The sequence below is a fragment of the Drosophila busckii genome, chromosome X (genome assembly GCF_011750605.1).
Source record: "Drosophila busckii strain San Diego stock center, stock number 13000-0081.31 chromosome X, ASM1175060v1, whole genome shotgun sequence".
Lineage (NCBI taxonomy): Eukaryota > Metazoa > Arthropoda > Insecta > Diptera > Drosophilidae > Drosophila > Drosophila busckii.
This window is the reverse complement of record NC_046608.1, coordinates 14913820-14934174: the sequence shown is the minus strand read 5'-3', so window position 1 is coordinate 14934174 and position 20355 is coordinate 14913820. Positions and strand designations below refer to the sequence as shown.

Genomic DNA, 20355 nt, shown 5'->3' with positions numbered 1-20355 from the left:
GCGACGGCAACCAGGACACTTAGGCGGGCCAAGTCAGTCGGGCAGTGCCTTAGTCAGCCAACTGGCTTGACAGTTGCTGCGACCAGCGCCAGACCCAATACAAAAAGCTTCAGCAAAATTCATGCGCATGCGCCTAAAAGCCTCTTAAGACTTAAATGATGACGATGACAGCAAGCGCTGTATATCTAAAACGCCAGTGTGGTAAACGCAGCAGAGAAAGCCAGACAAACAAAATATATAAATAAATACACACACACAAACACACACATCTATATACATACATATATATACATATTTTTATTAAAACAATGGGTGGCAATGTTTCATCGAAAAAGAAAAGCAGCAGCAATTATCCAGAACATGATGATCCAGCCTATCGCAAATGTCAGGAGCTCAAGGCAAGTATGGAACACATATACATGCACACACATACACACACAGCACACACACACTTAAGCATACATACAAATTTACATAATGGCTCAAACTCAAAGTGCAGATGGAGCGCTGGATACAGATGCACTATCAAATGAAACAACGTGAGCAGGCCCTGGCCCTGGCCAAGCATCGTGAGCTGTTCTATTGGCTTGGTGGCTTCTATTTGAGCGCGGTCTACGGCTGTGGCAGCTACTATCAGCGCGTGAAGCGAGTCTCAGCGCTGGCGCCGCTGCTGCCGCTCAGCTTTGTCATGGGCTACTATGCGGACTGGGCCTACGGCAGCAAAATGCATCGCATACAAGGTGACACGCCCCAAAAAAAACTGCTCAAACTCTTTGTTTTTAACTGTATTTGATTTGCAGCCGAGGCGAATATGATAATGGAGCATGAGTCAGAGCTGCTGCATTGGCCTGGCGGCTTGCCCACGGTCTCGAGCATTGATGAGGCGCGTGTGGAAATTGAAATGGAAAAGAAAATGCATCCGCATCATATGTAGATGGACCATTCGAAATTAGTTAACCAATTGCTCAATACACATTTGGCATAGACGTTAGAGTGGCTCAATTTGTTAGCTGCAAAAATAGAAAATCAGCTAACAAAACGAACCACCCTACTATACAATATGCTGGCGATGTGGGGGTTTCCTGAACTGCATTTGTGTTCTTCAAAGCATTAATTTAGTTATTAGCTTAGCTAGGCAATTAATACATAATTAATTTAGTCTGATTGTTAGTTGCAGAGCATTAATGTTTAGTAAGTCCGTCCTGGTCCAAAGCAATTTCAGTTACAATTTAGAATAAAATATTTTTATTTGCCAGAAATATTTAGTTTGTAACCTTTTATTTTAAAGACAAGCAAAATGAATTTAATTTGGATTTATTTTATTTCTATAACAGTACAGTTGTTTAATTTGTCTACACGAGAAAAAAAATGATTTAAATATAAATTATGTTAAATTAAAAATGCATGCAATTTAATATGCACTTGCTTATAATTTAAATACCGCCCCACTCACCAATTTTTTCCTGCTCTAATATATACTATTCTATATATATATTTATGTCATATTTATAGTTACAAATTTAATGCTAACGAACTATGCATACAAGTGTTTCCACTATATATAGCTTTTATATTAACTCTTGGACTTAAATGCTCAGATTATAACTTTGTATATGTGTGCATGTGTGTGTGTTTGTGGGCTTGTGTGCTTGTGTGCTTGTGTGTGTGTGTGTGTGCAGCTCAATTCCAGCACAAGATTTTTTGAGACAATACTCCTTATATATAAATATACATATATGAAATAGTTAAAGTTTGTTATACAAATCTATATAAATGCTAGTCGAACAACAACTAATAAATGTATTGTATACCAAAAAAGCTAAAGGATCAGTAGTGTTTATGCTTGACCAGCAGACTGTGCTCGATAAGCGAGCGCGTATCCTTTTTGTAATGCTGCTCACAGAACTGGGCAATGCGAGCACAAGCCTCCTCGATCATTGCGCCCGGCACGGTGAGCACAATGCGCACATAGCCAGGACAATCGAAGCAGTTGCCGGGCAGACAGAAGACGCTCTGCTCGTTGACAAGCTCCTGCACAAAGTGTGTATCGTCGCGTATGTGTGGAAAGCGTGCCAGATCAATGCCCACCATCATATACATGGCGCCATTGGGCATCACAGGCTTGAGGCCACGCACTTGCTGCAGAATTTTGTAGGCGAGCAGCGCATTGCCCTAGAAAGCAACATGGAGTTTAGTTTGACAGTTTGGATTGACAGTTTTTGCGCTAGAACTTACATGCAGCACTTCAATGACACCATCGAAGTAGCTCTGCGGCGTCTTGGCAAGTATTTCGGGCAGCGCACCCTGTATCAGCGTATTGGAGCCCAAAATGCGCGCACACATATTCTTCAGGCCAGTCAATGCGCTGCCCAGGCGCTGCTGCCTATCGTGCACTATAATCCAGCCCATGCGCCAGCCCGGCACCAAGAAGCGCTTGGTTAAGCCACCACATGACAGCACCGGCACCTCGCGCGTCAAGCTGCTTACGGCAATATGCTGCGAGCCCGGAAAGACAAAGTGCTCATAGATCTGCCAAGGTACACACATATTAATTCAATAAGCTATTGCTATATATTGCACTCGTCTTACCTCATCCGCTATTATGGGCAAATAATGTCGCTCGCATATCTGCACCAGCTGCTGTAGATGCGCCTTGTCGAAAACGCTGCCGCATGGATTGCTTGGATTGTTTATAAGCAGCGCCGCTGTCTTCTCGTCTATCAAGCTCTCCAGCTGCTTTAGATCCGCACACCAGCCCTTCTCGGGCAGCAAATCATAGTAGCGCACCTCAATCTGCAAGCCCTCCGCTAGCGTCTTATACAAGCAAAAGCCAGGCCGCGGCACCAGCACGTTCTGGCCGCGATCGGCCAGCGCTAGAATGCAATACTCCAGCGCTGAGCTGCACCCGCTGCAGAGCATTATCTCATTTGGATCGATCTGCCCCTCGGGACGCTGATGTGCGCTATACTTGGCCACAGCCACACGCGCCGCCTCATGGCCATGTGTGTGCGCATAGCCATTGTACTTGGCACTCTCCACGGCATGCAGGACCGCCTTCATGGTCTCATCGGCAGCTTTCAGATTGCCAAAGGTTGTGGGATCACCTGCAAGTGCAATATTTATATATTAATAATTCTTCAAAGCATTAACATGTCAAAATTTAAAGAAAATATATTGTAAAAAATATAGAAATATATAATTAATGCTATGAATATGTAAATATATCACAAATAATTATTATTGTATATTTAGCTATTATATTATTTTCTAATTATACAAATTATTGCAAAGAAATATACATATAAATATATCATTGGAATAATTTTGTATATACAGAACTATGACTTTTAACAATGACAATAAAGAAATTTTTAATATTAAAATTACCTCATAATTGGGTATTAATATAAAATTAATCATAAGAAAGCTGTGAATAAAATAAAAGCTTTTGAACTATAATGATAAAGACAATTAAAAAAGAAAATTGTATTTACTTATTATATAAATTACTAATTATTAAAAACAACTAAAATAAAACTAAATTTTTAAACAACTACAATGAAAAATATATATTCGATTATATAAAAAATTAATCCAAAACAATATACCAATTAAAAAATATATATAAAGGAAATGCTAACCAAAAATATTTAAAAAGTTATTATATTAATTAATTACCAAGACTGATTAGTTTTTAAATTTAAAAATTAAACCTCAGCAATTATTAAAAACTATATCTATTTGTATAATACTCAACAAAAATGATAATAAGAAAATAAAATATTTAATATTTTTGTAATTACAAAAAATAATTATTATCACAACATATTTATATATTTATATATATGCATATTGATTTGCAAGCTTGTTTGCATTATTTTTACAATATTTGAATTTATAATTTTGTGAATTTCGCACAAATTTCCGCCTATTGCAAAATCCCGAAGACCATCGCCCTGGAATGGCGCGTTAAGCAAATCAAGCGACACTTCAATACACGATTCTAGAAACAATTCTTGTTTTGTTATTTTATTTCACCGCGCGCGCGAAACAGGTGAAACTACATTTTATGCAAATGCAACAAATTCAAGCGCGTGCCACGTAAAAGCGACAACAACAACAACATTAGCGAGAATAACAAATAATATGTAACAACAACAATATGCGAGAGTTTTGTTTTTCGTAAACATATAATATATTGTATATGATCACCCCATTTAAGCAAAACGCATAAATTAATGTTGTTTTTGATTTTGATACAGCGCTGCCATTGGCTGCGGCTGGTGGGTGTGTCTCATGAACTACATATATATATATATATATATTTATATAGCACATGCATTGCAGCTAAATTTTTAAACTAAAAAAGCGCCAAAAGTATTCATTTTATCAATCTGAATAAAAGAAAACAAGTTTCGGCATTTTACGCAAAACATTTAAACCAAAGCAAAAAGCAAAGAAAAAAATAATAAAAATAAAATAATCATAATATACGCCGATTAAATATTGAAATGAGCCCAAAGAGCCTTGCCATGCGGCCACAAAGTATTCAAGAAAAACAATATTTTTTGGGGGCTTTTTTTTCTCCAGAAACCAGTCAACGCATAAGATTACAATATAGTTATAGTTTGCTTGATCATAACAAGAATATTAAAGTTTCAGAAAATATGTCAGCGTCGAGTTTTGCTTGCATAAATAAATTAAATTAAAAAAACAAAAAAAAACATTTCAATTTCATGCATGGCAACAAAAAAAAATAATATAAATAAAAATAGTGCTTAAAATAGTTTTCAATTGCTCATACAGCATTGAAATTACTTTATTACTTCGATTTTTTGTTAAAACAGAAAAAAATATTTAAGGCTTAAAATTGTTTTCACTTCTTTGCTTATACATTTTTTTTTAAATATCTGGCATGCAATTTATTTTCAATATGATACTCAAATTATTCAAATATTCAATTTAAAAAAATGCTTTTTATAAATAAAACTCTGAGCTGCAGTAAATTAAAAGCTATCAATATATCACAATCTAAAATCATTTAAAGTCAATGTTTAAAATAATAGTAATAGTAATAATAATAAATATTTTCACTTGAAATTTAATTTGTTGCCATACTTAATTTTTTTTTAAATAAATTTGAACGCAACTGCAGTGAATTAAAAACTATAGAACTCTAACTTCTAAAAAATCATTTAAAAGCAGTTGATGGCTAAAGAAATTACAACTTTTTATATAATAATAAGCATGCAATTTATTTTCACTTAAATATTTTTATATAACTTTGTTTCCATTATTTTTTTTAAACTGCATTTTCGTTGAATTTAAAACTTGTTGTGCTCACTCACCTATGGACAGCGGTATCATGGGCTTCTGTGGATTTGGATTGATCTTCAATGACTCGACAATGCTGCGAATACGATTGTGCGTATTGAGCGACAAGGACGAGCCCTTCACCTGCCAGCCATTGCGGCTGCTCTTGGCCAGCTGGCCAGCTGGCTGCGAGCTGTCCAGCTGAAGCTGGGCGAGTGCCTTGTCTACGACATCGCCGTCGGGTGTGACCAGCGGTGAGCCGCTGGGGCTGGAGCGGCTGCTGGCGCGGCTGCTGCTGCTGCTGCTGAGACTGGCCTGAAACTTGTATCCTTCGTTGGCAACACTGCTGGGCATTATCACCAGGCAGACGATTATTAAATGCACTCACGAAAAAAAATAAAAACAAACAACAAAATGTCTGGCACGTGTTTAGGAAACGGAACGTGTTTCGGCTCAAATGAATGTGAAATTATTATCCTGCTTATCGTTCCAGACTAGCATTAGTTTTAGTTTTGAGTTTTAGTTATGGTCAAGGCTTGTGCTGGCCCCGTTTGCGAATTGTGTTTTTGAAACGAAACTGATTTGGTTAAGTTGATCTCTTGATGCTTTTATCGGCTCTGCCAGCGACGCTTGAATGCCTTGTTATATACACGCACGCACACAAACAAAATAATATTGTAAGAGATCTATATGCTATATATATATATATATATATATATATATATAAAGATATGAACAAGCACGAGCTGCGACGAGTCGCGTCCAAGACCCAAAAGAACAACAACTCGCCGCTCGGGCCTAACTCTGATTTGAATACCTGCACAACAGTCGAGCTCGCTCGCTCGATATATACATAGCTGTTATATTTATATATGCATATACTTATAATATCTAGCTTGGAACCAGATTTCTCGCTGCGATCAACAACAATAATAATATCAAAGTCTTGCCCCAACAAACATGCTCCTGTATGATATGCGATCTATGCATAAATTCGTTTCATTTGCTCGTCAAAAAGTGTGCGCATGAAACTGCAAAAACGCTTATTGCATATTATTGCATATTGATCAGATCAGATGAGAGCACAACTCGTTTATAGGCCCCCGCCCGGGAAAAGCGGCTAGTAACACCTGTTGCCCACCACCAATGGAATATTTGACAAACTCAGCAGCAGCAGCACCGACGACGCAATAGTTGTTGCTGCAGTCGCCTGTTAATGCGTCATAAATGCGCCGCACGCGCTACAGCAACAACAACAACAACAATAATAACAAGAAGTAAATATAAGTGTGGAATATTTATAATAATTAAGCAAAATATTTATGAAGTGTGTTGTGTCTTAAGGAATGTGAAACAGCAAAATATTTTGCGGATCTTTAAAATGGAAAAGTTTTGACAACTTATCTTAAATTTAAATTCTTATTTTACTAACAAAGCGTATCCTATGCAAGCTCAATATTTATTAATTTACAAAATTTGCTTGCATGTACTTTAAAGAAATAATTATGCTGAATAGTTTGTAATTCTTTTGGTAATATTTATATTTACATTTAATCTGAAATGCCTACTAAGAATTTTAATCAACGCATTCTTTTCAACAATAATTAATTACTAAAGCGTTCTTCCTTTCATTTCAATATATATTATTTGTTATCTAGCAATTTGAAATTTATTCTTCATTTTGAATTATCAAAGACTCTTTTCAATTTTCATTTTATATCGAAGACAAAATATATAAAAATTTCAAAAAAAAAACCTTCTTCACTTACTTTCATTTGTAATCTTAATTTAATGCTCACAACAATAAAAAAAAATACATACATATTTATATTTTATTTACAATGTCTAACTATTAATTAATTCTTTTTTTGTGTTATATTTTACATATTTTTTATTTTATTACGATATTTATTTTCACAATTTTTTAGCTTATTATGTTTTTGTTTTCCATAGTCTCAGACCACAGCCTTGACATTGCCACATGGTATGGATTTGTTTTGGACGAGCCTCCAGCTCACCTTGCGGCAATGCCGAAACTGGTTTCATGGCTGTTAGCATAAGACACCCAATAGCAATAGTTAGCAATTGCTGCTGGCATACTAGACGTATGCGTAATATTAGCTGCACACTTGGCAGTTGACAAAGCATGACAAACAAGAGGAAGTACTAACTATATACATATATATATTCGTTACGTAAATTTATTGTTGCATACATATAACAAATTGAGAGAAAAAAAAAAAAGGAAAAAAAAATATAGTAAGTAGGAAAAGAATTTGTGCGACCTTCACACATTGCTTAACATAAAGTTAGAGGAATTGCATTTCAAATTTACAACGCACATGTGACAATAGTTGACGCGTGTGTTTAAATAATAATTAATATTAAATGTAATTATAATTAGAGCGACGGCTAGCTGTACAAAATGTTGTAGCCTGAGGGCTATTTGCGCTTGAACATGTTGCTGAGGCGACGCTTCGGCGGTGAGTTCTGTCAAAATGAAAATAAAGTTAAGTTAAGTTGAACAAAGAGACATAAATCAATTGCTTGCTGCTTGTTGTTGTTGTTGTTGTTGTTGTTGTTGCGGCTTGCGGCTGCTGTAGCAATAAACGCTCAGCAGCACGAAGAGACCAAGCGCAGTGCTGGCGCCCAACGTAAACTGGCCAAACAGATGGCTCAGATAGGATAACAGCATAAGCAGCAGCACAATGACGCCAAGCAGCAGCAGCTCGTTGAAGCTGAGACGACTGAGACTGCGCTGCTGCTGCTCCGCCAAGGTAGCCAGAGGCTGCTGCTGCCGCACGGGCGTGACACTGATGAGCGGCAGGCGCTGCGTATGCAAATGGCCAAATGAATAGACAGTCCAGGATTTGCGTGATGAGCCGTTGGTAGTGCAGCTGGTATTGCCAGTTAAATTGCTGTTCGATTTGCTGGGCAGACGTGTTAGCTCCACGCTTGTTTGCTGTGGTGCTGCTGGTGATGCTGCTGCTGTTGGGGGCGGTGGCGTCGGCGGCTGCAGCACCAGCGGCTGCAGCTCAAACGGCGCTGTTGATGTTGTCTGCTGGCAAAGCTGCTCGAAATGAAAGTCCTGGCTTAGTTCGCTGGCAGCGCCGCTTAGCCAGGAGCAAACATGCTCATCCTCAAACTGCTGCTGCAGCTGCTCATGCGATGGCGATGGTGAAACATTAAACGTAGGCGCGTCTGGCGTCCCAAGCAGCAAAGTCTCACCCACTGGCAGCTCGTTGAGATTCTGCAGACAATAGTTGTTGTTGGTTGTTGTGGCCTTGCCAAGCGCATAGGTCACGTTGCTAGCACGTGGCTGTGGCTCGCCACTCAAGGAGGAGCTGGCTGAGTCTGTCTCCGAGTCGCACAGCTGGCGGCCACGATCGTAGCAACCGTTGCGCTGTTGCCGCATTTGGCGCTGCTGCTGACTGCGCTGCTGGCGCAGCTGCGCCTGCGTTGGCTGCCTGCGATTCTTGGCAAATATATTGCCATGCAGACAAAGCGATGCCCGTGGTCCGCCGCCAATGCGCTTGCGTCTGTGCTGAGCAGCGCTGCTGCCCGAGCTGGTGCTGGATGCCGTACGCTTCAAGCTAAGCCGCCTGGCCTGGCCATTGGTCAGCGCCAGCAGCTCGGCCTGGCACAAGTGCGGCGTGCCCGCATCCTCGACTTGCGCCGCATCCGCATCGCTGGCATAAATCAAAGCTTGCTCGCTTTGATCGTAGGAGGAGCGGCTCTTGCGTGGCGTCGATGTGGCAAAGTAGCGTGCAGCGCGTTGCTGCAGCTTGCGTCGCTGCAAGCCCGCCAGCAACTTCTGTTGTTGTTGTCGCTTCTGCGAACGCTGACGCTGCAGAAGTGATAGAAACTATTATGGGCACAGCCCAGTGTCCAGCACATGGAACAAATACAAGCTACACATGTGGATAACAAACGAAAAAAAACGCAGACAACAGACAAGAGCAAGAGAGAGAGAGAGAGACAACAAAGCAAGACACAACAACATGAGCAACAAACAATTAATTAGCGGGGACCGTTAGCTAATTAAAGCTATGCATAGCTTATAACTATTTACATTAAATTGACTGCGCTTAATAAATTAAATATTTTTATAGCACAAGTATCATTTTGCTTATGACTTTTAAAAAATATTTAAGAAAAGCAAATTAATTAACAACTTACATATAGCTACTCATATCTTAATTATTATTAACATTTGTTAAATTTATGCTCTATTAACTTTTGCTTTGCTTGTTTTACTTAATTTAGCGTAATTTTATACTTTTTTTTATATATTAAACTAAGTATTATTTTTCTTCCAATTATAAAAATAATGAAGCAAATTAAATGTTTGAATTCAAGCAGCAAAATTACTAAAGGTTTTAAAAATGTCCATTTCTTGTTTGACTTAGCTTTGAGTAGTTTTACAAATATAATGAGCTAAATAATTTAAATATATTTTTTTAAAGTATTAATTATTAAAATATTCTTAAGCTCATAGCTCATATAAAAATTAGAAAAATAGCTAAGCAAATCAAATACTTGATTTTAAAGGTTACGAAAAATTAATTAATTAATTTGACATAATTTTTGGTTTCTTTTTGTTTGTAATTTATTTCTTTATGAGTTTAATAATTAGTAGCTTGCTTGTCTTGTTTTCATTTTGAGTAATTTTATAAAGTACTTATCGTAATTATATTAACTACTTGAGCTATTCATAGGTTTGATTAAGCTATAAATTTATATATTGTATAGTAGCAACGGTCCCCGATAATTGCAAGATTTATGGGCAACGAGTAGTAAGGCGGGGGGCAAACTTACCTCATCGCGTGGCAGCGACTGTGTGCAACCGGCAGCGCTGCTGCTGCCACCGCCGCCCATGCTGAAGCGTGAGCCGAACAGTTTGAAGCGCGCCGGCGTCTTGGCCATGCCATTGTCCGAGGTTTCGCGCAGAATCTCGCGCGGCGGCTCCGAGCTGCCAAAAGAGAGACGTCCGCCATGTTTGCTGGGCGTGGGCGGACCCGGACGCTTATAGTGTGTGCCCATGGTCTTCTTGCGGGCAGCAGCGCCCGTGGAGCTAAGCAAAGCGCTCATGCTGTCATCGAGGCTATGTGGTCCGTCCTGAAGCAAAAATAAAGCAGCAAGTGTAAATATGAAATACAAAGAGAGCAAGAGAGAGCGCCTCAACCAGGTTTTAGTAGCACAACAAACAAACAAGCAAACAATCAAACAACATGTAGCACAACAACAACAAACAAAGAGAGTGAGAGAGAGAGAGAGAGAGGGAGAGAACAAATATTTTTGATTTAAATCACAACAATTACAGTTTTGCTGCTTACGGCTGCTTCAAAATCTTGTGGCAACTTCTCTTTGTTTACTTAAGCGTGTGTATTAACTATTTGTTGCGATTAGGCCACATGCGTCCCCATTGCATGCGCTTGGCATGAATGGGCGTCTTATGTGGCGTGCCACCGCTAGTGGCGCCGCGTCTGCGATTAATGCTGCTGCTTTTATTGCTGTTGCTGTTGTTGTTGCTGTTGCTGTTGCTGTTGCTGCTACTGTTGCTCTTGCTGCAGTTTGTTGTGGCATCATCGACAAGAACAACATTGTCATTGCTTACTTTCAGTTCGTCCTCTTGAGCATTCAAGTCATATTGAGCTGCATAGGCGCTCTTCAAATGCGGTGGCTGCAACGAGTTGCGATATTGCAACTCCTCAGCACTGAAATGATATAAATAAAATTATATTTTATATATGTGTTTTATAAGCGCATTGAACTCACGTTATATCAGGCACGCGACCCAGTTTTAAATCTGTCAAGTAGGTATTATTAAACACTTCACCCTCCTCATCCTCCATCGCCAGATTGGCAGCCATGTTGCCAGCTGCTGGCGCCGTGGGGCGCTTAAATGGCTTCCATTCCTCACTGCTGACAGCAGCAGCAGCAGCAGAAGCTGCGTTCGCCTGCTCCGCCGCCTCCTGCAGATGACGCAACTTGGTGCTGGTCATGGCATGTTGCTTCTGCTGCTCAAGTATTTTCTCATTCAAGCGCACTATTTGATTCGACAGCTTGCGTGTATGCTCCTCGTACTTGGAGTTCTGCAACAAAATGTAAATAAATATGCAATTAGTTATTCAAATATGCAATAGTAATGAGCGAATCTACAATATATTTAAGCTATTTGCTATATAGTACTTCAAATCGATTAAAGTATATTTAGTAATATTTTTGATTAGCCATACTCTTCTAAATTATTGAATGATTTGATATTATTATGAATGAATGATTTGAATAATATGAATATAGTATTTAATATTTCAAATTATAATTAAATATTTAGTGATATGTATTTATTTAATTATTTATGTAAGCATAAATTAATTTCATATTTTTTTTTATTTATTTGCATTTATTATATTTTCTTCTTTGCATACAAAATAATTACTGATATGTTTGAATTTATCTTCATTCACTAGCTATAAATATTTGTAAGCAAGTAATAATAATTCAGATATTTAAACATGACTTCAACAACTTATACTTTAATGTAATATATCAAATTGCTTATCGATTTATTTTAGTATTTTTGCTGTGCTTTACTAAATAGTGAAGTAATTATTAATGTTTAATTTGAAAAAAATAATTTTCCATGGCACTTATACAAAATATAAATATTTTGTAAGCTATTGTCATAACATTTTATGAAATAAAGTCAAGTAATATTTTAATTTATTTGAGTATTTAATTTGAGTAATGCATAACTCTAATATTCCATTGATTTATAATCATTTTGCTCACCTGCACCATCAGCTTGTCCATTTCCAGTTTCGTATTGGCCGCATCGCGCTCCTGCTTCTCCTTCATGCGATTCACCTCCGTCGTATAGAGCGTACGCTATAGTTGGTGCGGATAGTGTGTAGTTTTGAGATTACATAGACACGACGAACACATTTAGCATAGTGTGTGATAGATGTGATAGTGTTGGTGAGTGTTGATTTAAAGAATGGTTTTGTTTTGTTTTTGATTTGAAGCAACCAAAGTCAGAGTGGGCAAAATTAAAGACAAACAACAATAACGACAACGACAACGACAACACGACAGACAAATAACAGAGAGAAAAAATACCAACAACACCAGTTAAGACAATAAATAAACTAAGTATATGCAAATAATGTAATTAATAAAACCGTAAGCCCATTTATACATTTCTTAGGCTAAAACTCTGTAGGATGTCGTGGCTTTATATCTATATAAACATATTTGCTCAACATAAACAAATAGGCAACAATACCCAATATCAAAATGCCCATAAACAAATATTTGAAATAGAATTTCTGACCTCCCCCCCTATGCCCAGCACGTGGTAAACTTTGAACTAACTCTAAGCCACAATAATTGGGCTTAATGTGAATTTCAGCGCATTGGCTAAACTTGCTCAGCTCGTATAGATCTATGGCTAACAAATTGGGTGGGTGCTATATACATATATGTACATGTGTGTGTGTGTGCGCGTGTGCGTGTGTGTGTGTGTAGTTTAGTTAGTTTAGTTGTGGGCATGGGGAAGATAAGAGCAAACAGAAGAAAAAATCATTTAAAATGCATCAAGTTAAAAAGCAAATTGATAGAAGCCAAAATATATATACACTGATAACTGAACAATAAACTGTTTACTATACCAACACCCACAATTAATAAATATATAAAATAAAAATAATAGTAAAATGTGCGGTTTAAAGATTTGAGTTTTTAGCTAAGCCTTATAAAAATAATTAAAGATATGCCGATACTCTGACTGCAATTGGAATATATTTTGTTACTAATTTTGTTTGTCTATATTATGAATTTGAACGCATTTTCTTTTTTAACATAATATAAACATTTATTTATACGATCGCTTACAATTTGTTAATAAATAATTATTTTTGGTCTCAACTATACACTAAACTAAACATAAATATATCAGTAGCAAAATAAAATATAACAGAAAAAAATTAATTTAATTTGTATTTTTGCTAAAATGCATTTGGTAAATATAAAAAATATATGCATTTTATAATAGCTAACAACGAATGTAATTTATATATTTGCATTTTATATAAAAATAGTAATAAATAATTATTGTAATTTAAAAAATGCTTTGATAAAATTGCATCAAAAATATAAAATAAAACTTTCGCAAAAGTTTACCACTCAAAATAAATATAATTGTAAGCGATCCATAAATAATTAATTAAACAAATCTAAATAAATATGAATTGCCTTACAAAATATGAAAAAAAAAGTGAATTTAGTAATTAATTAAATATGTCTATAGACCAAATGCGCACACTGCGTTGCCAACTAGACTGGGGGCAGAGGCGATTGGCAACGCTGGTGGTGGTGGTGGTGATGGTGGTGGTGGTGTCTGTAGTAAGTGCCAGCATACCATAGAGTATAGAGGAAACATAGAGTAGACAACGCACAAAGCGTCCACTTACCATCTTGGCCTTGAGCTTCTCCAGCTTTCCCTCCATTTCGAGTCGCTGATCGCGCAGTCGCTGCTCACAGTTGCCAATTTCCTCTTTGGCATCGCGATATTTGGCTTGAAGTATTTGGCAATCTAATTCGAGTTGCTGCCGAGATCGCAGATCAGCAACAGGCAACGTTGCAGCGGCCAGTTGTTGCTGCTGCTGCTGCTCCACAAGCTTAGCTTGGCTTTCGTTGAGCTGCTCCTGCAGCGCTTGCAAATTGCGCTGATATTGCGACTCACGCTCGAGTTGCTCCTCGCGTTGCTGCTCCAGTTGTTGGAGTTTCTCATCCAGCTGTGACTGCAGCTCGGCCAAGCCAGTGTCCTGTTGTTGTTGTTGCTGCTGCTGCTGCTTCGTGGCCAGCTGCAGCTCTTGGGTAAGCTGTGTAAGCTTTTGCTGCTGCTGCACTATTTGGGAATTCAAGCCGCCCACTTCCAGTTGCAGTTGCACCTTTTGCTGCTCCACACTGCTCAGCGCTTGTTTCAGCTCGCGTTGCTTCTTCTCGTTCGCTTCACGCTGCTTCTCCAGCTTGCCCAGACGCTCTTGCCAAGCTTGCTGCTCCGAGTTGCTGTTGCTGCTGCTGCTGCTGGTGGTGGTGCTGCTGCCGCGTTGCTTCTTAGCCAACATAGCCTGCAGTTCACCCAGCTTAATGGCCATCTTTTCCACACGTTTGGTGCTAGCATCGAGCAAGCTCTTGGTGCGCTCCAGTTCCTCATCGCGCTTGGCCAAGCGCTCCAGCGTTTGTTTGTGTTGCTGTTGCACGCTCAGCTGCTTGGATTCCATTTCGTGCAGTTGCTGCTGCAGCTGCTGCTTGGTCTCATCCGACTTTTGTTGCAGCTGCTCGACTTGCAGCTCAGCCGCTTGCTTGGCTGCCACCAGCTGTTGTTGCAACTGCTCTGCATTGGTGGTAAGCTCTGCTTGCTGTTGCTGCTTTACTTCCAACTCGCTTTGTAGTGTTGCCACCAGCGCCTCTTGCTGTTGCAACTTGACTTGCGCTTGTTCAAGCTCAGTCTGAACATCTTCCAACCGCAAACTTGCCAGCTCAGCGCGTTGCTTCAACTGCTCGCTGAAGTCTTGAGCCAGCTCTGCCAACTCCTTATTCCACTGCTCACTCTCTGCCAGCTGATGTTGCTTCAGTGCATCCATTTGCTGCTGCAACTCTTCTGTTGCAAGCTCCGCCTGCTGCAACTTTGCTTCAATTGCGTCCTTCGCCTCTGCCATCTGTTCCAACTTCAAACCTGCCATATCAGCGGATTTCTGCAAGTTGGCTTCAAATGCTTGAGCTTGCTGCTCCCTCTCTGTCAGCTGCTGTTGCTTCAGTGCGTCCAGCTGCAGCTGCAACTGTTGAGTTGCAATTTCCGCCTGCTGCTTCGCTTCTTCCATCTGTTTCAGCTCCAAACTTGTTATCTCAGCGCGTTGCTGCAACTTGTCTTCGAATGCTCGAGCTAGCTCTGCCATCTCCAGTTCCCGCTGCTCACTCTCTGTCAGCTGCTGTTGCTTCGCTGCTTCCATGCGCTGCAATGACTCTTGCAAGCTCGCTATCTGCTTTTCAGCTGCTGCGCGTTCCTGCTGCCTGCTGAGTTGCAATTCCTTTTCCACCGCAGCTTGAATCAGTGGCAACTGCTCCTCGGTCTGCTGCAGTGTTTGCTGCAAGCTTGCCATTGCCTTTGATCGCTGCTCAGCGTCCTGCTGCAGCTTGTCGACGGTCAGCTCAGATTCATGTAGCTTCGCCTCGATTGTTTGCTTCTCTGCTGTCAACTGCTTCAATTTTTGCTGCCCGCTTCCTAACTCCTTGGACAGCTGCTGTATTGTCTGATGATGCGCTTCAATTGCCAATTGCGCTTCCAGCTGCTGCTCATGTGCCAACTGCAGTTGCTCCTTCAAGCTTTGTAGCTCCTCGGCTTGTTGCTTTGCCGCTTGCTTGTTCGCTTCGAGTTCTTGTTGCAATGCTGCACTTGCCGCTTCAGCTTCGTCCACCTTAGCCTTTGCCTCCGCTTGCTGCTCTCGCGCCGCGCTGCCGAGATCTTCAAGCAACGCCTCATAGTGCACAACTTTAGCATTATTATCCTCTTGCAACTTGTTTCGCTGCTTTCCCAGCTTTTGTTTGCTCTCTTTCAGCACCAGCTGCAGCTCTTTCTGTCCTTGCAACTGCTTCGCATTCAGTTCTTCATTCTCTGCCTTCAGCTTGTTGCTCAGCTCTCTCAGCTCATGTTCGCTCTCCTTGAGCACTTGCAACTCTTGCTGCAACTGCTGCTGTCCTTGCAACTGCTTCGCATTCAGTTCTTCAATCAAAGTCTCATAGTGTTTAACTCTATCTTCATTCTCAGCCTTCAGCTTGTTGCTCTGCTCTTTCAGCTCTTGCTCGCTCTCTTTAAGCACCTGCAACTCTTGCTGCAGCTGCTGCTTTTCTTGCAACTGCTTCGCATTCAGTTCTTCAATCAAAGTCTCATAGTGTTTAACTCTATCTTCATTCTCAGCCTTCAGCTTGTTGCTCTGCTCTTTCAGCTCTTGCTCGCTCTCTTTAAGCACCTGCAACTCTTGCTGCAGCTGCTGCTTTTCTTGCAACTGCTTCGCATTCAGTTCTTCAATCAAAGTCTCATAGTGTTTAACTCTATCTTCATTCTCAGCCTTCAGCTTGTTGCTCTGCTCTTTCAGCTCTTGCTCGCTCTCTTTAAGCACTTGCAACTCTTGTTGGAACTTTTGCTGTTCTTGCAACTGCTTCGCATTCAGTTCTTCAATCAAAGTCTCATAGTGTTTAACTCTATCTTCATTCTCAGCCTTCAGCTTGTTGCTCTGCTCTTTAAACGCTTGCTCGCTCTCTTTAAGCAATTGCAACTCTTGCTGCAGCTGCTGCTTTTTTTGCTGTCCTTGCAACTGCTTCGCATTCAGTTCTTCAATCAAAGTCTCATAGTGTTTAACTCTATCTGCATTCTCAGCCTTCAGCTTGTTGCTCTGCTCTTTCAGCTTTTGTTCGCTCTCTTTAAGCAACTCTTGTTGGAACTTTTGCTGCTCTTGCAACTGCTGCGCCTTCAATGCTTTAAGCAAAGTCTCAGATTGCTGCACCTCATCTTCATGCTGGGCTTGCAACAGCTGCATTTTTTCATGCAATTGCTGCAACTTCTTTGCCTTGGCATCATTCTCAACATCAGCACTTACAAGTCTCTCACGCATTTGGCCAAGATCGCCTAAAGCCTTGGCATGCAGCTTATCCAATTCCTTGGTTTGCTGCTTAAGTTGCTGATGCTGCAGCACAAATAGTTTGAGCAAGGCTGGCAAATCTTTATCGACATGTTGCTGCTCCGCATTGAGTGCTTGCAATAGTTCCAATTGCTTGGACTGCTGCGACGAATGTTGCTGCTGCACTTCGGTTATGTTCAGACGCAGTTGCTCTACTAACTGTTGCAATTGCAGACGCTTTGCCTCACTTTGTTGCTGCTGCTCGTTTAGCTTAGTGAATGTTTGCTGCAGCGCCTGCTCCATTTGTTGCAAACTCTGCGCAGCTTGAGCCTCGCCACCCAACATGGGCGACAAGTTGCTCAAGAAGCTCTGCACTTCCTTTTGTTTCGCCAGCAGCTGCTCAAGTTCCGCCTGCTTGGCATCCTGCTCCAGCTGCAGCTGCTGCAGTTTCTCCTGCAACTTTAGATTCTCTAGCTCACGTTCACGCAGCTGTTTATCAATCACAGAGCTTGCCAAGTTTTCCGGTGTGACATTCATCAAGCCGCCCCCAGACAGAGAACTGTCCAGCAAGTCTCCCGACGAGTTAAGCACTTCGCGTCCTTTGTGCAGCTCATCACGTGTCTCCTGCAGACATTGCTCCAACTCCAGCTTATCACGCTGCAAGCAACTTATTTCATCATCCTTGCTTGCTGCTTCTTGCGAAACATTTTCCACGCGCAGCTCCAGCTCACTTATGCTATCCATGCAGATCCGCACTTGCTTCTCAGAGGCTTTCAGCTGTGTGAATCCACAAACAAACATCAGAATCTGCACAGCAGCAATGCTAGTTATCTAGACAACTTTACCTTGTGCATAAGCTTAGTATGTTCAGCTTTCAGCTCCTGCAACTGCTCATTGCTATCGGCTAGTATGACATCCTTGTGGCTTAGCTCCTTAAGCAGTCTGCGCTTCAGCTGTAAAAATCAGGTATATAACATTGTTAGTATCAGACAAAGGACGGACAGCTAGAGTATTTTTACGCCCGCTTCTAAGTACAAAAGAGCAGGTAGCTAGGCTGAAGCCAAAGCGCTACCTGTCCTGTCTACATACATTATCATATTCATTGGGCACATAGTTGGGCACTTGGTTTTCCTCATCCTTATCATCGTGCTCATGCTGCAGCGTGGCCTTGAGCTTAGCTAGCTGCTCCTTTTTCACCTTGTTCTCTGTGCAAACAACAATTTGTATTAATTTATAATTACATATACATATATATAGAAAATTGCATTACCTCGGCTTAGCGAATTGATCAAATGCTCATTTTCATGTATTTGCTCTTCCAGCATAGTTTTTTCATAACGCTCCGTTTCCAGCAGAGCCTGGTAGAGAGATTTAGAAAACGAACGCATTAGTTTGCACATTCAATTTTAGTTGATTTGTTAACTTACGCGCAAGCCCAACAACTCACGCGTGCGTTGCTCAAGCAGCTGAGTTTTTGGCGTTGGTTGACAGTAGCTGCTGTCTAGCACATCACCACCTGGTGGACTGGCGGGACTAGTGCGACGTAGACGCAAGCGTCCTGGTGGCGTACTATCTGGCACTAGGATGACTGGCTCCAAAGCGGGTAGATTGTTGCCCACACTGGCTATAGTCTGGCACAGGCGATTACGCGTTAGCTCTGGCCTGTTTACAGTTTGTTCGAAAAATGCTGCAAAGCATCTTTGCATGTGATCGGGCATGTTCTTGCAAATGCTATGAAAATATTCGCTTGGACTTTTTACACATGTATAGTGCAAAAGCAATGTGTAAACATATATATGGTCTGTTGGCAGCAGAAAACCATTGGTATCCAAATGTGGCATAAAGTCTGGATAAATTTCTACAAAAAAAAACATTACATTTAGTATATGAGCACACGCGCACGCACACACACACACACACACCTTTCAGAAAAATTTGCAGCGGACGCAGCTGCGCTTGCGTTGACAGCTCCTGTGCCGGCAACTCAACTTGGGCATGCTGCACATACACCTCAAAAAAGGCGTCAATATCTGAATCCTCAATTACAGCACAATTTTCTAGAAAATTGCATTCCTTCACCTTTTTAATAACAAGCAAAAATAAAACAAAAACACATTACATCGCTTTGTTTACAGTTATATGTAAGACACACATACCCATTTAAGCAGCATTGACTTCCACACGCGCAGCTCCATCTTCAATATGATTTTCTTTTACACAAAAAAATAACAAACCTTTATAACTATTTAACTCGCACAATAATGACTTGACATGAAACGTTTAAATAACTCTGACACAGTTTTTCACAAGTTTAACGCGTTAAAGCATAGCCCCCTGTTCTGAGCAACGCGTTTTTTTCAAATGATGTTTGGACGCTCACAAAATGGGCGCGCTTGCTTCTTACTTTAGAGCCATGCAGCAACATATGTGCGAGCGAAATGCAAATATCACAACTTGTTCGCGAGTATCATCTACAATGATCAAACTAGTACTGAATCAAGACTGTGGTGCAAATGGCACAACTTGTTCGCGAGTATCATCTGCAATGACGAACTAGTATTGAGTCAACAGTGTTGTTAAGCGCTGGCGCAAGAGGCATCGATACCTACATATAAATCGTTTGTTTTGTAACGTATTTTTGAAATTCAATAAATGTTGTCGAAATTTAACCATTTATTATTTATCAAAGCTAAAATCTATTTTTATGACATCAAAAACTGCAAGTAATTTCAAATAAATGAATTTGTGGTGTGCTAATTTTTGGCTTAAACTACACACACACTTAACTGTTTATCGCTTTTATTTATAAATAGCTCTGTTTATCATATTCGCATTGTCTTGTTAAACAACAATATTTTATTGAGTTTATGATGCGATGTAAATGTTTTAGAGGTGTGTTATTGTTTTTAATAGCCGCATAGCTATTCCGTTGAGATTGCCACTACAATGCCCAAAATCAAAATAAACAAATGGAAGATTCTTGGAAATTTTTGGCCTACCCATACATACACACATAAGCACTGCAACACATGTAAGCAATTAAAATGTAATTACCAATACAGTTAACAAAAGCGTCTCAATAAATATATGCATTCATATGTGCATATAAACATTTATACGAGCAAACATATTTGTATATGAACGTACCCTGCGGTTCTGTTGGCTAGTCCAGTGAGATTTTCTATCCTAAATAGAAGTAATAATTATATTTCTATTACAATATTGCACTTACTCAGTGGGCCTCAGTAGTAGTTGGAACCGCAGGGTATAGAAGTTTTTTAAGCGTAAGCAAAGACCAAAATATAATTGGCGAGAGGGCATATGCACATATGTATTTCGATTTGATTTCACTTTAGTCCCC

The 20355-nt window shown here is 40.0% G+C and overlaps 3 protein-coding genes across 5 annotated transcripts; 1 reads left to right on the top strand and 2 right to left on the bottom strand.

The window, feature by feature from the left end:
• Positions 1 to 308: 308 nt before the first annotated feature.
• On the top strand, positions 309 to 1267 carry LOC108607249 (plasminogen receptor (KT)). The gene is made up of 3 exons (XM_017997932.1): positions 309 to 398; positions 500 to 740; positions 801 to 1267. The coding sequence occupies exons 1-3, from the start codon at positions 309 to 311 to the stop codon at positions 932 to 934; spliced, it is 465 nt and encodes a 154-aa protein (XP_017853421.1). The 3' UTR covers positions 935 to 1267.
• An 81-nt stretch (positions 1268 to 1348) lies between these two features.
• Positions 1349 to 5934, bottom strand: LOC108607248 (tyrosine aminotransferase). The gene is made up of 4 exons (XM_017997930.2): positions 5349 to 5934; positions 2590 to 3104; positions 2236 to 2529; positions 1349 to 2172 (listed from the first exon to the last, which is right to left on the bottom strand). Exons 1-4 carry the CDS (start codon positions 5665 to 5667, stop codon positions 1828 to 1830), a joined length of 1473 nt encoding a protein of 490 aa, XP_017853419.1. The 5' UTR covers positions 5668 to 5934; the 3' UTR covers positions 1349 to 1827.
• Positions 5935 to 7245: 1311 nt separating this feature from the next.
• LOC108606755 (trichohyalin) lies at positions 7246 to 19590 on the bottom strand. Of its 3 annotated transcripts, none has more exons than XM_017997159.2 (12): positions 19151 to 19590; positions 18917 to 19073; positions 18422 to 18852; positions 18265 to 18352; positions 18084 to 18199; positions 17840 to 17947; positions 13788 to 17771; positions 12109 to 12204; positions 11092 to 11408; positions 10931 to 11030; positions 10132 to 10431; positions 7246 to 7803 (listed from the first exon to the last, which is right to left on the bottom strand). In XM_017997159.2, exons 1-12 carry the CDS (start codon positions 19187 to 19189, stop codon positions 7756 to 7758), a joined length of 5784 nt encoding a protein of 1927 aa, XP_017852648.2. In that variant the 5' UTR covers positions 19190 to 19590; the 3' UTR covers positions 7246 to 7755. The 3 variants fall into 3 exon arrangements, with proteins under 3 accessions (XP_017852648.2, XP_017852647.2, XP_017852649.2); XM_017997158.2 differs by having other exon boundaries at positions 7715 to 9160; XM_017997160.2 differs by lacking the exons at positions 7246 to 7803; positions 10132 to 10431; positions 10931 to 11030; positions 11092 to 11408; positions 12109 to 12204 and adding an exon at positions 12504 to 12785.
• Between the last annotated feature and the right edge of the window lie 765 nt (positions 19591 to 20355).

Excerpts from the sequence above, each read along its gene's own strand:
- LOC108607248 (XM_017997930.2), bottom strand. The coding sequence starts at position 5,667 with ATGCCCAGCAGTGTTGCCAACGAAGGATACAAGTTTCAGGCCAGTCTC. Across the intron at positions 3,105-5,348 it reads CATGATACCGCTGTCCATAG|GTGATCCCACAACCTTTGGC; the intron begins GTGAGTGAGCAC and ends TTGCACTTGCAG. Across the intron at positions 2,530-2,589 it reads TGCCCATAATAGCGGATGAG|ATCTATGAGCACTTTGTCTT; the intron begins GTAAGACGAGTG and ends GTACCTTGGCAG.
- LOC108607249 (XM_017997932.1), top strand. The coding sequence starts at position 309 with ATGGGTGGCAATGTTTCATCGAAAAAGAAAAGCAGCAGCAATTATCCA. Across the intron at positions 399-499 it reads GCAAATGTCAGGAGCTCAAG|ATGGAGCGCTGGATACAGAT; the intron begins GCAAGTATGGAA and ends CTCAAAGTGCAG. Across the intron at positions 741-800 it reads CAAAATGCATCGCATACAAG|CCGAGGCGAATATGATAATG; the intron begins GTGACACGCCCC and ends TTTGATTTGCAG.
- LOC108606755 (XM_017997158.2), bottom strand. The coding sequence starts at position 19,189 with ATGGAGCTGCGCGTGTGGAAGTCAATGCTGCTTAAATGG. Across the intron at positions 19,074-19,150 it reads AGTCAATGCTGCTTAAATGG|GTGAAGGAATGCAATTTTCT; the intron begins GTATGTGTGTCT and ends GTTATTAAAAAG. Across the intron at positions 18,353-18,421 it reads GTGAGTTGTTGGGCTTGCGC|GCTCTGCTGGAAACGGAGCG; the intron begins GTAAGTTAACAA and ends TCTCTCTACCAG.